A 19622-nucleotide genomic window follows, 5' to 3' on the forward strand; every position below is an offset into this window, starting at 1 on the left:
TGACAACCTCTCCCTAGTCCAGACAAGAAGCAACTGAAGAGAGCTCTTTTTTTTAATTCATTCATTCATTCATTCATTTATATCCCAAATGCTGCTTCCCCTCCCAGTCCCTCCTTCACAGAGTCCCCCCCAACCCCCTCTGACCTTCTCCTCTGAGAGGGCGAGGCCCCCCTGGTTAACACTGACAAATCAAATCTCTGCCAGATTAGGCACATCCTCTCCCACTGAACCCAGACAAGGCAGCCAGGAAGACTGAGCTGCTACCTATGTTCCGGGGCCTCACTCCAGCTCATGTTTGTGCTTTGGTTGGTGGCTCAGACTCTGAAAGCTCCCAGGGGTCTAGTTGTTGACTCTGTTGGTCTTCCTGTGAGTTCCCATCCACTTCAGGGCCTTCATTCCTTCCCCTAACTCTTCCATAAGGATCCCCGACCTCCACGCAATGTTTGACTATGGCTATCTGCATCCATTTCAGTCCACTGCTGAGCAGAGCCTCCTACAGCACAGTTATGCTAGACTCCTGTGCCAGCATAACAGAGTATCATTAATAATGTCAGGGATTGGTGCTTGCCCATGGGATGGGTTTCGAGTTGGACCAGTTATTGGTTGGCCTTTACTTCGGTCTCTGTTCCATCCCTGCTCATTTCTTTTAGACAGGACAAATTTTGAGTCAAAAACTTTGTGGGTAGGTTGGTGTCTTTATCTCTCCACTGGGAATACTGCCTAGCTATGGGAGGTGGGCTCTTCAGGGTCCATGTCCATGTTGGGCATCTCAGCTAAGATCACCCACACTGACTTCTAGGAACCTTCCCTATTACTGGTCTCTGGGAATCCTAGAGATTCTCATCTCCCTACCCCATCCCCACCCCCACCCCACCCCCAGTAGCTACTAAGGATAGTAAGGCAAAGACAGGGCAGCAGAAACAGCTGAGAGCTGGCATCTGGATCCATAAGTAGGAGACAGATAGTCACACTGGGAATGGCCTGCCTCCAGTGACACACCCCCTTCAATAAGGCCACACCTCCTAACTCTTCCCAAAGAGTTCCACCAACTGGGGACCAAGCATACAAACACAGCCTACAAGGACAATACAAACCACCTTGGGGCCTGGGGGGTATATTTTGTTTTATTTGGGTCTCACTGTGTAGTCCCAGCTGATCTATAACTTGCTACTTAGCCCAGGTCGATCTCAAACTTTCTTTTTTTTTTTTTTTTTTTTTTGGAGCTGGGGACCGAACCCAGGGCCTTGCGCTTGCTAGGCAAGCGCTCTACCACTGAGCTAAATCCCCAACCCCGATCTCAAACTTTCAATAATGCTCTGCCTGTGTCTCAGAGAGCTGGGATTATAGGTGTGTATCACCAAACAGGAGACTCGTGCTATGTTCTACACCCTTGTCTCCAAGTCCTGGGCTCAAAGGACCCTCTCCATCTGAAGGAGCCCAGCATACAGGCATGAGCCATTTGCCCAGCTTGAAAGTTTTCTGCCTGCAAAAGGAATCCCTATTTTAAACGCTTGGCAACTTTTGAATGTATCCCCTCCTCTATTCTCTCAAACGGGTAAATCTAAGCCATTCCCAAAGCCCTCTCGTTAGGTATGAGAAATATTTCCTGAATGTGCTTTCTTTCCTTTCATCCCCACATTCTCAAGTCTTAGTCCCCCTATTAAGAAACCCCTTCCTGGATCAATGTGATGCTCCCCTGCCCCGAACTTCAGAGGCAATTTCTTCCTAATTTGGCAGATCCTAATATCCTACAGACTGAATATGCTGTGTCTCTAATCTTCATTCATCTTCTTCATCTATAGGAATAAATACAAAAATATTTTTGGAACGTTTCTAGAGCTATGCAAATGCACTGGCTGGTTCTGTCTGTCAATTTGACATGAGCTGGAGTTATCACAGAAAAAGGAACTTCCCTTGAGGAAATACCTCCATAAGATCCAGCTGTAAGGCATTTTCTCAATTAGTGATCAAGGAGGGAGGGGCCAGCCCATTGTGGGTGGTGCCATCCCTGGGCTGGTAGTCCTGGGTTCTATAAGAAAGCAATCTGAGCAAGCCAGGGGAAGCAAGCCAGTAAGCAGCACCCCTCCATGGCCTCTGCATGAGCTCCTGCCCCTAAATTCCTGCCCTGTGCGAGTTCCTGTCCTGACTTCTTTTGGTGATGAACAGCAATGTGGAAGTGTAAGCTGAATAAACAAACCCTTTCCTCCCCAACTTGCTTCTTGCTCATGATGTTTTGTGCAGGAATACAAACCCTGGCTAAGGCAAAAAGTACCTCTCCAGCCTTAGTCCCCTGCAGTTCTCCCAACAGCCTGGCCACACATGTACTAGTTCACACCAGCTTTTTGCTGTCTTTGACCATGAGCTTTCCTCACCTGCAATTCCTCCAGTGTGTTTATAAACTTGTACTCACTGGGCTGGATCACATCTAAATGACTCTCTTTGGGAAAGTTCATTATGAGTCATCATGACCAACTTAATTGCTCTCTTTGTTATGTTTTAGGCATTTTGTATAACTCAAGTAATCAGGAACGTCAGAGGTTCTTTTAAAAAGAACAAGAGAACATTCTTATTTTCACTCAAGAGAAATAAATATCTTTCACCATGCCGTGAGAACAGAATTCATCTTGAACTCTAAATTGCACTGACTCAGAATGCAATGAGCACACCCTTTGATAACACTGTGATTCCTATCTCCTCGTGTGTTGTACCTTTATCTAACTTCTTCCTGATGCGTTCAGACAGAAACTAGGACTTGGTGTTAATGTTCCTGGGATCCTCAGCTCTGGGATCCTTGTGATCTCCACAGAAAGAATACAGATTGGCTCCTCTTTCCTGGCCCAAAGCCACTAGCCTCATAACAATTATACAGTTTCTGCAGGACAGAAGGGTAGACATGGTAGAAAAAGGTAGAGAGATGGCTCATAGGATAAGAGCAGTGGTTGCTCTTCCACAGGTCCTGAGTTCAATACCCAACAACCACATGGTGGCTCACCAGCATCTATAATGAGTTCTGATGCCTTCTTCTGGCATACAGGTGTATACACAGATGAAGCACTCATACATTAAATACATTTTTAAAAAGAATACAGATGATATACACAGAACACAGCACAGAAGAGAATTTGAGACACAGTGCAAGTGCGGCAACTTCAGAGGATGAGAATAGACGGTGGTTTGGCTAACAGTTTGACTCAACCTGAACAGAGGACCTAACTAAGCATGACTACACTTCTGTCCTGCGGAAACTGTGACAATAAGAGGGTATCGTTTTTTTTATGAGGCTAGCGTCTTTGGGCCAAGAAAGAGGAGCTAATCCTATTTACTGTCTTTGGTTTATCTCTTCCTTTCCTAGGCAGTACGGAGCCCCTAATTACTACTAATTGTTACTAATGGCTGCAGCCTTGCAATTAGTTACACGCAGGTTGCGGGCCTTCACTATTTATGGAAAGGCAACACTCTCCCAACCTTGATATCTGATCACATTCATTGGCCTCCACCATGGCCTGCCTTCAGCAAAAATCAGTGTCTTTGTTAGGATTACTATTGCTGTGATGAAACACCATGACTAAAAGCAAGTCGGGGAGGGAAAGGTTTATTTGGCTTATACTTCCCTACCATGGTTCATCATTAAAAGAAGTCAGGACAGGAATTCAAATAGGGCAGAAACCGAGAGGCAGAAGCCATACAGGGGTGCTGCTTACTGGCTTGCTAGGCCTGCTTGCTTATAGACCCAGGACCACCAACCCAAAAAAAATGGCATCATCCATGACAGGCTAGGCTCTCCCAGAAATACCACTAACTAAGAAAATTCCCTGCAGGCTTGCCTGCAACCTGATCTTATGGAGGCATTTTCTTAATTGAGGTTCCCTCCTCTCAGATGACTTTAGCTTGTGTCAAGTTGACATAAAAGTATCCAGCACAATCAGTTCTTTAGCCAGAACTCCTTTTAGCCTGATGCTTCCTCTCAGTAATGTCTTATCCACTGTCCCCTTCACTACTTCTTGGTTATAAATGTCCACTCTTCCTTCTTGTATTAACATTTGGGCCCAATCTTTCTCCTCTACTAAAAATTTCATTACATTAGTCCCTGTGTGCTACAGTTTTATGTCAACTCGACACAAGATAGGTTCATTTGGTAAGGTTCTCAAGAGAGAACATGTTGGCACCAGATTGGCCTATGGATAAACCTGTGGTACATTTTCTCAATTGATAAACTCATGTAGAATGGTCCAGATCTTGTGGGCAGTGGCCCTGGGTGCTATAAAAAAAAAATAGCTTGAGTAAGTCTGTGAGCAGCTGCCCTCTGTGGTCTTTGCTTCAGTTTCTGCCTCCCTGAGTTCCTGCCTGGCTTCCCTCAGTGATCGGATGTGATGTGAAACTGTAAGTTGAAATAAATTATTTCCGCCCCAAGTTTCTTTTGGTCGTGATGTTTCATCCCAGAAATAGAAATAGACACCATGTTCAGTAATTCTGTTTGCTTCCTCTTCCTCCTTATCTTTCCCTTCCTTCTCCCAACATGCTAGGCAAGTGTTCTAACACTGAGCTAAAACCACCTCTCTTCTGGTTGGTTTTGTTTTAATAGATTCTTTTATTTTAAAATATCACATATAACGCTAAAGATGCACTGGGCAGCAGTGGTGGTGGAGGTGGTGGTGGTGGTACAAGTGGATCTCTGTGAGTTTGAGGCCAGCCTGGACTACTAGTGAGTTCCAGATCAGGGCTACACACAGAGGAAACCCTGTCTCAAACAAGCAAGCAAGCAAACAACCCCAAAAAATGCATAGGTAGGTAGATACACACACACACACACACACACACACTTCAGCTTTATTTATCTCTGCATTTAAAAAAAACATTTTCTTCATTCAGATTTTTTAATGTTGTAATAGCTACTTGAAATAAGTCTCTAGACATTGCTTGATAAGGTATTTCATGCAAAGTAACAAAGAGGTCACAGTAGTAACAATTTTTCATATAAACCTATAGACTGGAAAGCAAGGAAGGCGCCATGAGGTAAACGGCCAAGAGAACAAAGTAAAGGGGTAGAACTACAAGGTACGGGAAACATTTGCCAGGGACATGCCATTTGGTAAACTCCCCCCACTGCGGTTGAGCTGTGTGAACTCCAGTAACCAAAACTGGGTTTCCAGAAGTAAACCAACTTATTTGTCTGAATTCTTTACTGCTCTGCTGTGTGGACCCCAAGTAACAGCAAATCAGGAAAGATGAGCATCAGTCACCTAATATTCTTTAACCTACTAACTGGTCACTCCTAACGACGGCCAACTGTGGGCCAGCTTATAGTTGGCAGCAGACTCTGATTCTTAGAGAGACTCCCACTCTTTGGGGTGGGTCCCCCAAAATAAAGGCCTGTGCTCCCTCAAATCACCCATTCTCCTGTTTGTCTTTCTCTCCTTCTCCCTGAACTTTCGGAGCGATTAAACAGGAATGGGGACGGGGGGGGGGGGGGGCAAAAGATGGAGTGTAACTGTAAGAGTCCGTCGGAAGACCCCCCCACTCAATAAGGCCACAGAGACCAGAATTGCTGCAATTCGCAAGAGGTTTATTGTTCCAATGTATGTTGGGGTCCTCCAGCACGCAGGCAAGAGGAGACCCTGAGTTCACAAAGCACACACTATTTATAAACATTTTGGTGGGGAATTCAGCGGTCACCTGAGTTGGACGACTACGATTGGTTAACCTGAGCAACATTTAAAATTATTGGTCAACTAGAATGGGAAGGTTGTTCTGCCTACCTTGTGGAATTTGTGGTATTTCCTGGCATTGTCTTTTCTCCAAGTCACTTACCTCTCTGTCCTCACCCTAGGCAGGGTAGTTCCCTGTTTAGGCCATTTCCTCATCTGTCCTTACCCCAGGCAGTCGTGGGCGGAATGGAAGGTTTCAGTCCAGCTGTGAGCCCATAGAGAGCTGGCCTGCTATTTCTGACAGGGTTCTCACATAACAAGATACACTGTTATAAATATGCACAGTAAAACTAATACGGTGGCTGTCTCTCCTTACCCTAGCTAGTCCTCCAACAACAACACAGAGAGACTGAGACTTAGTCACAACTTAAAAGCTCAGTATCTAGGCATTATAAATCTATTCTAATCCTCTAACCTAATCTTGTTACGTCCCAGCCAAAATCCCCAAAATACTAGTGTTTGTGTCCTTCCACACTCCAGCTGAATTCTCATGACATCTCCTTTCTCCCTCCTCCTAGCTGACTCTCTCCCACCTCGCCCTCTCCCAGAATCTTTTCTCCTCGTGAATCCCCAACCCTGTTCTCTCTATTGTCCAACAGTTGGCTTTTCCAGCATTTATTGACAAGGCAGAGAATAAATGGTGATCATTGTTTATATGGAGTTAAGAGAGGAGATTCTTAACATAAGCATCACAATGCCCGTACTCACTGAAACCAGATAGTGGGACAGAGAAATCAGCATTTGAAATAATACAAGGGTAAACTTTACACAGTGCAAGACACACACCTACAAGGGAGCAAAGGGAAGACTAACCAAATCGTAAGGATGTATGAAAGAAGTCATATAGAAAGGCTTTAAGACCTTTGTCCTAGCTGCCTGGAAGTCAGTCTTGCACTAGCAGCCTTCAGATGAAGATTTAGAACTCTCAGCCCTGCCTGCACCATGCCTGCCTGGATGCTACCATGCCCCCACCTTGATGATAATGGACTGAACCTCTGAACCTGTAAGCCAGCCCCAATTAAATGTTGTCCTTTATAAGAGTTGCCTTGGTCGTGGTGTCTGTTCACAGCAATAAGACCCTAACTAAGACAGCATCACCAATGGTTAAAACATGAGTCATTGATGAATAAAGTCTAATCTCTGCCCACTACTATATATACCTGTTATATAAAAAAAAATTAAAGACATATCCAGTGTAAGATTTCATTTTCCTAACATATAATAGCCACGTAAGTTGTGTGTACTGTGTGTTTCAGATATATTTATGATATGTCAATATATATTTGGCACTTCTTTTTCAAAAAAGAAAAGGAAAAGGGTTTGAGCTGGTAGTGGTGCGAGCACTAGGGAGGCAGAGGCAGATGGATCTTTGTGAATTCAAGGTCAGTCTGGTCTACAGAATTAGTGCCAGGACAGCCAAGGCTGCCTAGAGAAATACAACCTCAAAAAAAATTTTTAAAGGGCTAGAGAAATGGCTCAGAGGTTAATTTAAGAGCATTCACTACTCTTCAGAGGTCCTGAGTTCAACTCCCAGCAACCACATGGTGGCTCACAACCACCTGTAATGGGATCTGATGCCCTCTTCTGGTGTGTGTGAAGACAGTTACAATGTACTCATATACATAAAATAAATAAAATCTTTAAAAAAAATTTTTTAAAAAGAAGGCAAGACTTGGAATAGAGGCACCACACATGGTGAATAATAAATGCTATTTCCCAGGAGTCATAAGACCTATTATGGAAGACACCACACACTTGAATCATAGTAAAACTGAGCTGGAAACTGCCTACCTGCTGGCAGTGTTCATAGTGCTAGAGTGTGTGAAATGGGCTGCTGGGGGAAGGAAAGGCTTCCATGGTTTCAGTCACAGACCCCACGCACAACAACGTTGATTTGGCAGGCAAGATACATTCACTGAGGCAATAGCTGCATGGCTGTGTGAGGAGCAACTGACTGCATTGCGGTGGGATTTGCAGCCCACTGTGGTGGGGAATAATGCCCAGCACTAGAAATCTTGTCAGAAACCTCTGCCTGGGAGTGACCATGAGAAGTGACTTCTGATTTTTTGTTTTTGTTGTTTTGTGGTTTGTTTGTTTGTTAATGGACACAGCCAAACTCTGCATCACTGAAAGTTAACTGCATGTAGTATGCTGAATTTTCAGAGTACTTTGTATATTAATGTAAGTGCTCTATGAAGGGGATTCCAAGTTTAAAAAAGCTTCCTGAACTGGCTAGTTTATGTTTAAAAGATTAAGTGCAGAGGGCTGGAGGGATGGATCAAGGATTAAAAACCCTTGGTGTTCTTGGACAGGACCCAGGTTCAGTTACCAGCACCCACATGGTGATTCACAACCACCTATAAATCCAGTTCTGGGTAATCTGATGCCTCTTCTAACCTCCTCAGGCACCAGGCACGCATATGGTACATACATATATATGCAGGGAAAAAACAAATTCACATAGAATAAAAAATTTATAAAAGTCCAACAATAAAAATAAGTACTAAGGCTATAAAAATCTAATGATGTTTATGCACTTGTGAAGGGCCTTAGCTCGAGAGATGTGATTATAAAAATAGTGGAACTAGGCTGGATGGTGGTGGCGCATGCCTTTAATCCCAGCATTTGGGAGGCAGAGGCAGAGGCAGGTGGATCTCTGAGTTTGAGGCCAGTCTGGTCTACAGAGTAAATTCCATGACAGAGAAACCCTATCTTTAAAAAAAGAGGGGGGAGGGGGCTGGAGAGGTGGCTCAGTGGTTAAGAGCACTGACTGCTCGTCCAGAGGTCCTGAGTTCAAATCCCAACAACCACATGGTGGCTCACAACCATCTGTAATGGGATCCGATGTCCTCTTCTGGTGTGTCTGAAGACAGCTACAGTGTGAAAGAAAGAAAGAAAAGAAATCTTTTTTAAAACTTAATGTTGAAGCCTGCCCCCCCACCATAGCTGCAGCCATTTTGTTCCATGCCTGCCAGTCATTTCATAATGTTACTGAGACAGTTACTGACAGAAAAATCACTTGATTCAAAACAGGGTCAAGCTGAGCACATACCCGGTTGTTTTGAATTTTTTTTTAATCTTAAGAAATTCTACAACCAAAGCTCCACTTTGGTTAGAGCTGTTCTGTGGAGCTAGGTAAAGCAGCTGAGTCAGAGCTAACCACCGGGCAGCACTTCCTGACCCTGCACATGAGCTCATTGTGGTTTCTGCCTGGATAAACTGGCTCTGAGACATGTTTGAGGCCACAGTCAGCCCCCGAGTCTGGTCTGCAGCCCCGACCCACCAGTCTTGTGGTGTGCATTCAATAAGCCAGCCCATTTGACTGAGATCGGTGTCTGGTTCATGTGGCAAGTTCCAGACCCCAACAATTAACAGCAATAAAAATAGTGGAACTACTTTGAAAAATGCGTGTTATATAAAACCTGACTTCTTTTAAGTGAGAGAGAATAGAATCTTCTCTAAGATTAACTTTTTAAAAGACTATTTTCAGCCAGATGTGATGACATGTACCTGAAATCTGAGGTCTTAAATTCAGAGTTCAAGGCCAGCTTGGACTTTACACAGACACAAGATATCTCTCTCTTTCTCTGTCTCTTATTCAGGGAAAAAAATGTTTGGATCTTCATGGACTGCTGCAACAGAGTGTAACAGACTAGGAAGGAGGCCAATCCCAGAGCCTAGGTAGTATAAGACCAAGATTTGATATGTGGCAAGATCAGCTTTCTGGTTTGAAGACTAGGGCGTCTGGCTATGCTCTGGTTCGTTCTCTCTCTCTCTCTCTCTCTCTCTCTCTCTCTCTCTCTCTCTCTCTCTCTCTCTCTCCTCCCCCGTCTCCTCCCTCTCCTTATAAGTATTACTGTGATCAGCCTTGGCTGGTGTTGCTTAGTCCTCAAAGTCAATTTGATGGGATTTAGAGATCATCATAGAGACTTACGCTGAGCACAGCTGTAAGGGTGTTTCCAGAAAGGTTTAACTGAAGAAAGGTTCACTAAGACACACCCAGAATGTAGATGGCAACATTCCATAGGCTAGGACCCATAAATAAAAGGATAAAAGGGGATTAAAATGAGCTGAGCACTAGCATTCCCTCCTCTCCGCTTCAGTGTGACCCGCTGTCTCACACTCCTGCTCCCTGCCTTCCCTGACAGGATGGGCTCAACTCTCCCTGTGAGTCACAACCCTTCCACTCTTAAACCGCTTCTGTCAGGGACTTTACCACAAAGAGACACAGTTCCAAAATTCTAACCAAGTAACCATCACCTGGGGATGCTGACTATAATACACCGAGGGGGAGGGGAGCCACACACAACTTTCAGGTATAAATCTTAACTAGGATGCATTACTTTTCTTTCCCTGACACTGCCAGCTTGCATCCTTCTCTTGTGGATACAATCAATGGTGTCAGAGATAAAGTTACAGGGGACTGAAGCAGAATCTAGACAGACGAGACTCTGCCTCCGTCCTGATGCCCCTTTCGATGTCCTCTTTCTCCCACTCCTATCTCCTGAACTATATTTCTTAAAATTCCCAAATCAGGTTTGTAGGATGACCCATCCCATAAAGTTGTTTGCCACTGTTACCAAATCTGATGACCTGAGTTTGAATCTTGAGACCCAAAAAGTAGAAAGAGAGAACATCCGAGTTGTCCTACGACCTACACACACACACACACACACACACACACACACACACACACACAGAGAGAGAGAGAGAGAGAGAGAGAGAGAGAGAGAGAGAGAGAGAGAGAGAGAGATTTTCTGAACTTGTGAGCCCTTGTCACTCTCATCCTGGTCTCCAAAAACATCCCGAGTAAACGCAGAACTCAGGAAGGCATTATTTGGGGACCTAACATCCTTAGTTCTGACTTCTTTCCCCTTGTTTTCTTGCTTCATCATCTATTCATTTACCTTTTAGCAGGCAGAGGGAAGACAAGGTGAACTGAACACAGCTTATTTTCATAAACAAAGGCTTTTACCTCCTTCCCTATGCACTATATAATTGATAGTGTTAGTAGATATGGGTTTCAAAGTCCACTCAATTCCCCTGTGTTCCATCAGTTAGGCTGCTGTACAGTGTTTTGTTTTGTTTTTTTTTTTTTTTTAGGGCATTAGGGGTTTGCAGGTGACTGGAACTTATGTGACCTCCATATTCAACAGGAAGATCAATAGAGAAGCTGAGATTACTACCTCTCCCCAGCCGGGTTTTGCCGAACTGGGGGGCGTACACCAGCTAAGCCTCGAGGGATGCGAGCGCGCGCGGGTGACGGTGGCCCACGCAGCCCGGCACGCGCGGACGCCGAGAGCTGCGACGCGCAGTACGGCCGCGAGAGGGCGCGGGCTCCACTATGGCGGCACGCCGACCGGGAAGGAAAGCGGTGGTCCGTCCGGGAGACGGGGAAATTGGGGCCGAGGAGCGGCGGGAACAGAGGTGCCCAGCCTCCTTCCGCAGCTGCGGGCCTCCGCAACCTGTCTTGACACGGGGCTCCACCCAGTCTGCGCTCGCAGGGTGGCCGCAGCATCCGGAAGGTGACCAGGGCGCTCGCTTGCGCGCCCACTTCTCTGTCCTGCTCCCAGCCTGAGACCCTCGGAAAGGGGCAGCCAGGTCCTCGGGGCGCCGCACTCCGAATGGCGCGAGGGGCCGCGGAGAACGCGACTGAGCGGGGACGCCGGAGAGCCGCAAGCCCCGCCCCGCGGCCGGCGCCCTGACAACGCGAGCGGCCCGGGCGGCGCCGCCGCTCTCCGCCCCTCGGCCGGCACCAGGCGGGGCTGGGACCAGAGCGCTGCCGCTGCCACTGCCGCACGAGTGGTGCTGCTCTGCAGAGCCGGACCGGGAGCGGGGCCCGGGCCGGGAGCGGGGGGCCGCGGCCCTCGCTCTACCTTCTCCCACCATGAGCCAGGGAAGTTCTGGGGCCTGGGCCCCCCTCGATCCCACCTCTGGGTCCTCTGCCTCTCCAAACCCGTTCGTGCATGAGTTACACCTCTCCGGCCTCCAGAGGGTTAAGGTAAGGTGTGGGCAGGGGACGTGTGGAAGACCGGTTGGGATGGGGAGACTGGGTGGTTAGGAGCAGTGGCTGAGATGGGCAAAGGGATGCCAGAGGAGGCGGATGAGAAGCTTGTGGGGAGGGAGTTAGGGGGCGCGCACGTGGGGGCGGCTGGGGGTGGGTAGGCGAGGAGCTTTGGTGAGGACTCGAGCTTAGGCTATAGACTCTCAAGTGAGGAAGAAACGAGTAGGAGAGGAGGGAGGAGTGAAGGGGACCCAAGGATAGGAGAGATGGAGGACACTGGGGAATGCGGATTACATCCTACGAAGGTTGACGGGCTAGGTTGGAGCTGGAGGCTACGGAAAGCCCAGGGTGGGGGCAGGGGCGTGCTCAGCGATCCGGGGCTTCGACTTAAACGGTTTGGACCCAGAGACTGCGTCCTTGTGCCCTTCCAACACCTCCTCTTTCCGCCACCATCCCCCCTCACTGCAGCACCTACTGGTGGGGGCTGGGAGGCTGGGAGTGGGGTTAGCTACAGGAAGTAGAGGGACGCACCACCCTAGGGTAGCCAGGAGGTGTGGGGAGGAAGTGTCCAAGGTTTCTGTTGTGATCACCTCCCGTGAGGCCGGCCCCCGGAGGCTAGGTTTATTTACCTGCTCAATCCTAAGGAAGCCTCTGGAGTCACCCTGGCACTTGGCAACCCTTACCTTGCGGAATAGGACTGAATGTTACCTAAGGATTGCAGTTCTGCAATACTAGGCTAGGGACTGATTGACCTGAGGCTTGAAAAGTGGATCTCTGTGTTTCCAGCCATCTGCTCCTTGGGCCCAAAGTGTTGAAAGCCTTGCACCGGGTTTGTTTGACATAGGAGCTATTTATGGAATGGGATGGGATGTTGGGGGAAGAACTGTCTCTAACCTACATCAAACACAGGGCTGGACACCTTCCCTGCATTTTCTCATTAAATCCTCTTTTCTTTTTTCCTTTTCTGGGATAGGGGTTGGGGGGGGGGGGGCATAAGGTTTCTCTGTGTAGCCCTGGCTGTCCTAGAACTTGTTCTATAGACCAGACTGGCCTGGAACTCGCAGAGATCCACCAGTTTCTACCTCCTGAGTGCTGGAATTAAATGCGTGACCCACCACCTCCCCACTCTTTAAACCTTAGCATCCATTCCAAATACTAGATGCATTTAGGACCGTAACCTTTGTAGGGGGAGGGGGTCACCCGAAGGTGAGAGAACAAGGCACCTAGTGGTATTGATCCTTTGTCCTCTCAGCCTCATGAGCATCTTCATCCCACTGGGATTCCTGTGCCTCTACCCTGTCACCTACAAGGTGTTAGCTGTTTGCCCCTGGGTCAGCCCTTGGAGGAGATGGTTGCTGTGGAATGAGCAAGCCTTTCCCAGCCCTAAGGGACATTTTCTCCTGCCCTTCTGCAGTTCTGCCTCCTGGGGGTACTGCTGGCCCCAATCCGAGTACTTCTAGCTTTTATTGTCCTCTTTCTCCTCTGGCCCTTCGCATGGCTCCAAGTAGCAGGTCTCACTGAGGAGCAGCTTCAGGAACCAATTACAGGATGGAGGAAGTAAGTGGGACCCAACTGCTGAGACCATTTCTCACCCGTTAGATGCTCCACTCCACCACACCCCCAACCTCCCCCCCAACCCCAACACACACACACACACACACACACACACACACACACACACACACCAGGGTCTGGAATCGTTACATGAGCTATCAGCCAAGCCTAGATGTGGTCTTTAGGGCATTTCTAAGTGACATGTCCAGACTACTTCAACTCTATGGCCAACGTGTATTGAGGGGGAAAGAGGGGTATCCTGCTTTCCCGGGCTTCCTGGGGCCAGGGTGGATTAAGAATCAGATCCCCTCCTCCACTGACTCCCAGCCTCACCCCGGCAGGACTGTATGCCACAACGGCGTTCTTGGTCTGAGCCGCCTGCTATTTTTCCTGCTTGGCTTCCTTCGGATCCGTGTTCGGGGTCAAAGGGCCTCTCGTCTTGAAGCCCCTGTCCTGGTTGCTGCCCCCCACTCAACTTTCTTTGACCCAATTGTTCTGCTACCCTGTGACCTGCCCAAGGTTGTATCCCGAGCTGAGAATCTTTCTGTGCCTGTCATCGGAGGTGAGAGAATTCAAAAAGGTATAGGGGAGGGATGGCAACCCCAGGGCCCAAAAAGTCAGAAACGGAAACACTGGCTTCCAGTGTAGAGAGAAAAGTCAGGACAGGGTACCTGTGTGTTGGCAGAAGAATGTAAATGAACACCATTCACTCTGTCAACTGATCTCAAGACTCTCAGGGCTGGGGGCCAGAGACAAGGTGCTAGAAAGACAGCCTTCAATGAATAGATTATAGCAATAAATGGATTGTCGAAATATCTAACACTGTTGAGGAAATTGAAGCTGCCAGATGTCAGTGCCTCAGGGGGTCAGAACCAAGTGACTCCTCCTTTTAACCTTCCCCGGCCCAGCCCTTCTTCGATTTAATCAAGCCATCCTAGTATCCCGGCATGACCCAGCCTCTCGTCGCAGAGTGGTTGAGGAGGTCAGAAGGCGGGCGACCTCGGGAGGCAAGTGGCCTCAGGTGGGTAAAGATCTTTGGAAGCTCTGCCTCCCATGCCGAAAGGTTGCTCTTTCCTCCCCACTTCACTCTGTGCTTTGGGTTTTTTGTTTTTGTTTTGTTTTTCACCCAGGTACTATTTTTTCCTGAAGGCACCTGTTCCAACAAGAAGGCTCTGCTGAAGTTCAAACCAGGTGAGTAAAAGGATAGTGGGCGGTGAGGCCGCGGGGGAGGAGCAGCTCCAGCTTTGGGGTGGGGGGGTGGGTAACTCACACAGTAGAGGGGAGGGTAACAGTGACAGGGAGCCTCCTACCTCCCTGACAAGGTGAGTCAGAGAGGAAATTCTTAGGGCAAAGCCACATGGCATTTGGGGTTTGTCTCAGACCCCCATGCCTCCGTGTACTAACTTCTGCCTTGGGGGATGCGGGTGGAAACGGGATTTAGGAGCCTTCATCGCTGGGGTGCCCGTGCAGCCTGTCCTCATCCGATACCCCAACAGTCTGGTGAGTCTCGGTGGGAGGAGAGGGTGGCAGCGGGGAGCATGAATCCCTCTTAAGTGGCCATGAGTGGACACTGCATCTGGGGTGAAGGGTGAGGTGAGGTTGGAGTCTGCTAAAGGAGATTGGCCGGTTTCCAGAAAGAGGAGTAACATTCCGCCCCTCCTTCTGCTTTTCCCATAGGACACCACCAGCTGGGCGTGGAGGGGCCCTGGCGTGTGAGTGCTAGTGTTAGAGGGGTAAGGGTGGGGGGTCAGGGGGGGCCCTGGCATGTGAGTTCTAGTGTTAGAGGGGTAAGGGTGGGGGATCAGGGGGGGCCCTGGCATGTGAGTTCTAGTGTTAGAGAGGGGTAAGGGTGGGGGGCCGGGGGGTGGGGTGTCCCTGGAGTGTGAGTTCTAGTGTTAGGGGGTTAAGGGTTGGGGGTTCAGGTCCACCAGAGCATTTCTGGTGCAGTTCCTAAAAGAGATAAAATGACCTACCATGAGAGTTAGAGAACTCTGGAGGAGATTGCCCTCTGACCTCTCCGTATTACTTGGCACTGTTTCTAAGCCTCCCACCTAAGACACTCCTGCTGTAATTACAGTTCCGTATTTACTGTCCTCTGCTTCTTGTTTGTGGGTTTGGAGGGGGTTGGGGAGTTGGAGGTGGTTCTCAACTCTGTGGTCCCTTCTAGAGAACCCATACCACTAGGAATACGTCTTCTCTTTGCCTCAGTACCCAGACTTCTCCTTGCCTGCCGCTCTTCCTCCCTGGTGTGTTTCCTGCAGTTTTTGACCTGCCTATCACCTTCCTGGTCCTTCTCACAGCCTCCTAACTAACTAGAGCTAGGGGTCCCATTTTTCGTATCACTGAGAGGACGTCCCACTGCCTTGTTTAGCTATGGGAGGCAGCTCATAGTTGAACAGTGATAAACACCCATCTCTCCTCTCTTAGACTCAAAGTCCTCTGGCTCACAGCCTCTCAGCCCTGCAGCATCGTGGATGTAGAGGTATGAACTCCCTCCTCAGTGGAATGGGAAGAGTAGTAACCGTGCGTGCTTTCAGGCCCCAACGAGAGCTGCGTCTGTGTTTCAGTTCCTCCCCGTCTATCAGCCCAGCCCAGAGGAGAGTAAGGACCCCACCCTTTATGCCAACAACGTCCAGCGAGTCATGGCACAGTGAGTATTAAAAGTTATTTCCTGCTATTCCACGAAGTATTTCCTGGAGCAGTTCTGCTGAGCAGAGGAACCACAAGGAGGTGCAGGAGGCTTTGAGGCAAAGGTAAGGGATAGCGGGGCAGGACTGAGAGACAGCCGAGACTGAGGAGAGAAGAAGATAAAGGGAGCTGCCTATGCCAGTCTAGCAGAGTCTAACGTCTCCTGCCACCTCCTGATCGCCGTCCTCCTTTGTCCTCAAGGGCCCTGGGCATTCCGGCTACTGAGTGTGAGTTCGTAGGGAGCTTACCTGTGATCGTGGTGGGCCAGCTGAAGGTAGCGCTGGAACCGCAGCTCTGGGAGCTGGGAAAGGTGCTACAGAAGGCCGGGTAAGTTACCTTGAAGGTGAGGGCAGTGCTGCATTCAGTCCTCAGGACAGGGTTCAGGGGACAGCAGCTGAGCCTGGGCATGCTGAGAACCTGGTGCTGGGGTTGTGCATATCCAGAAAGAAAGTGACTCAACCCTGCTGTCAACGCTTCCGTTGTAGGCTGTCCCCTGGCTTTGTGGACATGGGGGCAGAGCCAGGCCGGAGTCGAATGATCAGCCAAGAGGCATTTGCCCAGCAGCTCCAGCTCTCGGATCCCCAGACAGTGGCTGGTGCCTTCAGCTACTTCCAGCAGGTAATGAGCTAGAACCCAGGGCAAAACGGACGGCTTGCCATCCAAGCCAAGGAGCTCAAGATTCAGGGATGGTGTCTGTCTTCGTTAGGGTTTTACTGCTGTGAACAGACACCGTGACCAATGCAAGTCTTATAAAGGACAACACTTAACTGGGGCTGGCTTACAGTTCAGAGATTCAGTCCCATTATCATCAAGGCAGGAACATGGCAGCATCCAGGCAGGCATGGTGCAGGAGGAGCTGAGTTCTACGTCTTCACCAAAGGATGCCAGGAACAGACTGAGCATCCTCAGGCAACTAGGAGGAGGGTCTCCAAGCCCACCCCCACAGTGACACACTTCCTCCAACAAGGCCACACCTTCTAATAGTGCCACTCCTGGGCCAAGCATATGCAAACGTCCTAATGATTATTTTTAGCGAACTATTTCCAGAAATAGACCTAAGTATCCTATCAAATTATAACTCTAGTTATTGTTTTGTCTGTATTAGGAATATACTCGGCTTTTTATACTAGACAGGTACTCTTTATACCATTCACAGGGCCCTTTCTGTGCTAATAAGACACAGGCTATGGGTCTCAACATTCAGGGGAACAAGGCAAAGAACGGATCATAAGTTTAAGGCCAGCCTAGATGATACAGTTAGACCCTTCTAAAAGTTTTAAAGTAATTAAAATTTTTAAGTTTTGAGCGGTGTGGATTTCTTCAATTGAGGAAGACCATCCCCATCTTGTCCCCTATAGACATGGCATCTATCCTGCTTAGATTTTTAATATTAAAAAAATAAAAGTTAGGCCAGTGGCCCCCAGTCTGGACCAGTTCTCCCACATGGGCTGAGTCAAAGGAAAACCAGTTTGTCTGGGTTGGAAACCAGGATTGCTCCCTTGTGGTGTATCAGAATGGAGGGTCCCCTGACATTCCTAGAGCTCTGTGGGAGGGCTTGGTCACCCCATGGCTTGGTCACCACATGGCTTATGGCAGTAAGTGATAGTGGAAGGAGTGTATGGTCTGAGAAGTCAGAGGAGTCCTGGGGAGTGTGCTGGTCAGTGCTGAGCAGAATGGTCACAGGCATCATTTCTAAGCCTACTGAACAGAAGCCTGAGCTCAGAGTGCAGGAGGACGATGTCCTGTCCCCACATTGCTCTGATTTTTCACCCTCCAGGATGCCAAGGGTTTGGTGGACTTTCGGAATGTGGCCCTGGCACTAGCAGCCCTGGATGGGGGCAGGAGCCTGGAGGAGCTGACTCGCCTGGCCTTTGAGGTACCTTTGAGGGACCGTGGGAGAGCTGCTGAGATGCGTCACCCCACAGCTCCATCCCAGGAGGGCAGTGTGTCATACTGCTCCAGTTAGCACTTAATAAAACAAGCTCAGGGCCCTCCCCAGTGCCACATTACTTAAAACTGCCCGTGTCCAAAATCTCCCACCCAGGCCTACCTGGGAAGGAGAAGGCAGAAACAAGGTGTTTTCCACTTGCCCTGAAAGAGCAGGTACTAGAAATCCAAGAAGGTTTACATGCAGCACTCTTGGAAATAGAGGAGCGCATCAGGTCGGCTTCCTGGGTAATGTGAGGCCCTGTCTGAAGGAGAGAACCTGAGGGGTATCTCTCTGTCTCCGTCTCTGTCTTCCCACCCCCTCAGCTCTTTGCTGAAGAGCAGGCAGAAGAACCTGACCGTCTGCTGTACAAAGATGGCTTCAGCACCATCCTGCACCTGTTGCTGGGTTCACCACGCCCTGCTGCCATGACTTTGCATGCCGAGCTGTGCCGGTCTGGATGCAGCCAGGGCCTCTCCCTCTGTGAGTCACCGCCTTCTGTGCAGGCACTGGGGGCACCATCAGCACCAGGATACGATCTGAGCACTGAGCTGGCCGAGACAGGGCTATCGGCCAATGTCAGGGATCAGAACCTCTGAGAGGAGGCAAGGCGGGTGGGGACTGGGCAGGTGAGGAAAGGGATGTCAAGCTGTACTGGAGAACAGACTAGAGGGGCTAGGTTCTGAGGAAAGAGAAGGGCGGGGTGCCCCCTCCCCTCATTCTCAGGTGGTGTAATTTTTCCGTTTCCTACTCTTCCCGTCCAGGTCAATTCCAGAACTTCTCTCTCCATGACCCTCTGTACAGCAAGCTTTTCAGCGCCTACCTACGCCCCCCACACAAGCCTCGAAGCACCTCCCAGATACCAAATGCCTCATCCAGCCCCACTGCCCTGGCCAACGGGACCGTGCAGGCCCCCAAGCAGAAGGGTGACTGAGCGCCTCAGCCTCCCACTCTTTCCTCAGCTCAAACCCAGCCCTGCTCTCAGGACAGCACCAGAGGCCTACCCTATGCCTCAACCCCACCTCTGCTCCTGTTTGATTCTTTTGGTCATTTTTTTTTTTAAGTTTATTTTCATTTTCCGTTTGGTGGGGTCTTTTGTAAAAGACTATTTTATATATAAATATAAATATATATCTATTTAAAAAAAAAAGCCTGAAGCTTGGTCCCGAGGGTGGAATCATTAGTTGTGAAGGAAAGAGATGAATGGTTGGTTGCCAGATTTCCATTGGAATTTCCAAAAAAACTCGATAAAGATTGGTCTTGGCCATACCTGAATTCTCTCATTCACAAATGGACCTGGGATGTTAACTCTGTGGAAGTCATACAGTGATTTTTGTATCTGCCCCTCCTGTTACCACCTACTAAATATGCACATCTTAATTGACTTCTTCATGAGCCTCTTTTTCAGCCCGTTCCCTCTCGTTCTGGCCTCATTAAAGATGAAAATATAGCTTCCTACCATTCCATATTTAACAGTCCCACTGAGAGTTTATTCCATCGCCCATACTCAGGGCAGAGACCTGTGTCAGGAAGTGAGCTTCCTCCAGGTCACATCAACCACACGGTGCTTCCCCTACAGTAGCACGAGCTGAGGAATATGAAAGTCCTTCCTGTCCAGCCCATAAAGGAAGCAAAGGTCCCCACCCCCATCGCTCGAGACCTTACTGTCCTAGCACCCAAGGTGCTACATGTCTTGACACAAATACATAAATTAGATGTAGGAAATCTGACCTACAGAAAGAAT

At 48.8% G+C, this 19622-nt stretch overlaps 1 protein-coding gene across 1 annotated transcript; it reads left to right on the top strand.

Annotated features, from left to right (window-relative positions):
* The first annotated feature begins 11116 nt into the window (after positions 1-11116).
* Lpcat4 (lysophosphatidylcholine acyltransferase 4) lies at positions 11117-19256 on the top strand. Its single transcript, NM_001106494.1, is given in 14 exon segments — positions 11117-11706; positions 13124-13266; positions 13605-13825; positions 14172-14284; positions 14394-14454; positions 14705-14763; positions 14941-14975; positions 15691-15745; positions 15831-15913; positions 16153-16278; positions 16437-16569; positions 17729-17827; positions 18205-18361; positions 18643-19256. Coding segments are annotated over 14 exon segments (1569 nt in total). The 5' UTR covers positions 11117-11592; the 3' UTR covers positions 18813-19256.
* The last annotated feature ends 366 nt before the right edge of the window (positions 19257-19622 follow it).

Source organism: Rattus norvegicus, chromosome 3, assembly GCF_021556685.1.
Source record: "Rattus norvegicus strain SHRSP/BbbUtx chromosome 3, alternate assembly SHRSP_T2T, whole genome shotgun sequence".
Classification (NCBI taxonomy): domain Eukaryota; kingdom Metazoa; phylum Chordata; class Mammalia; order Rodentia; family Muridae; genus Rattus; species Rattus norvegicus.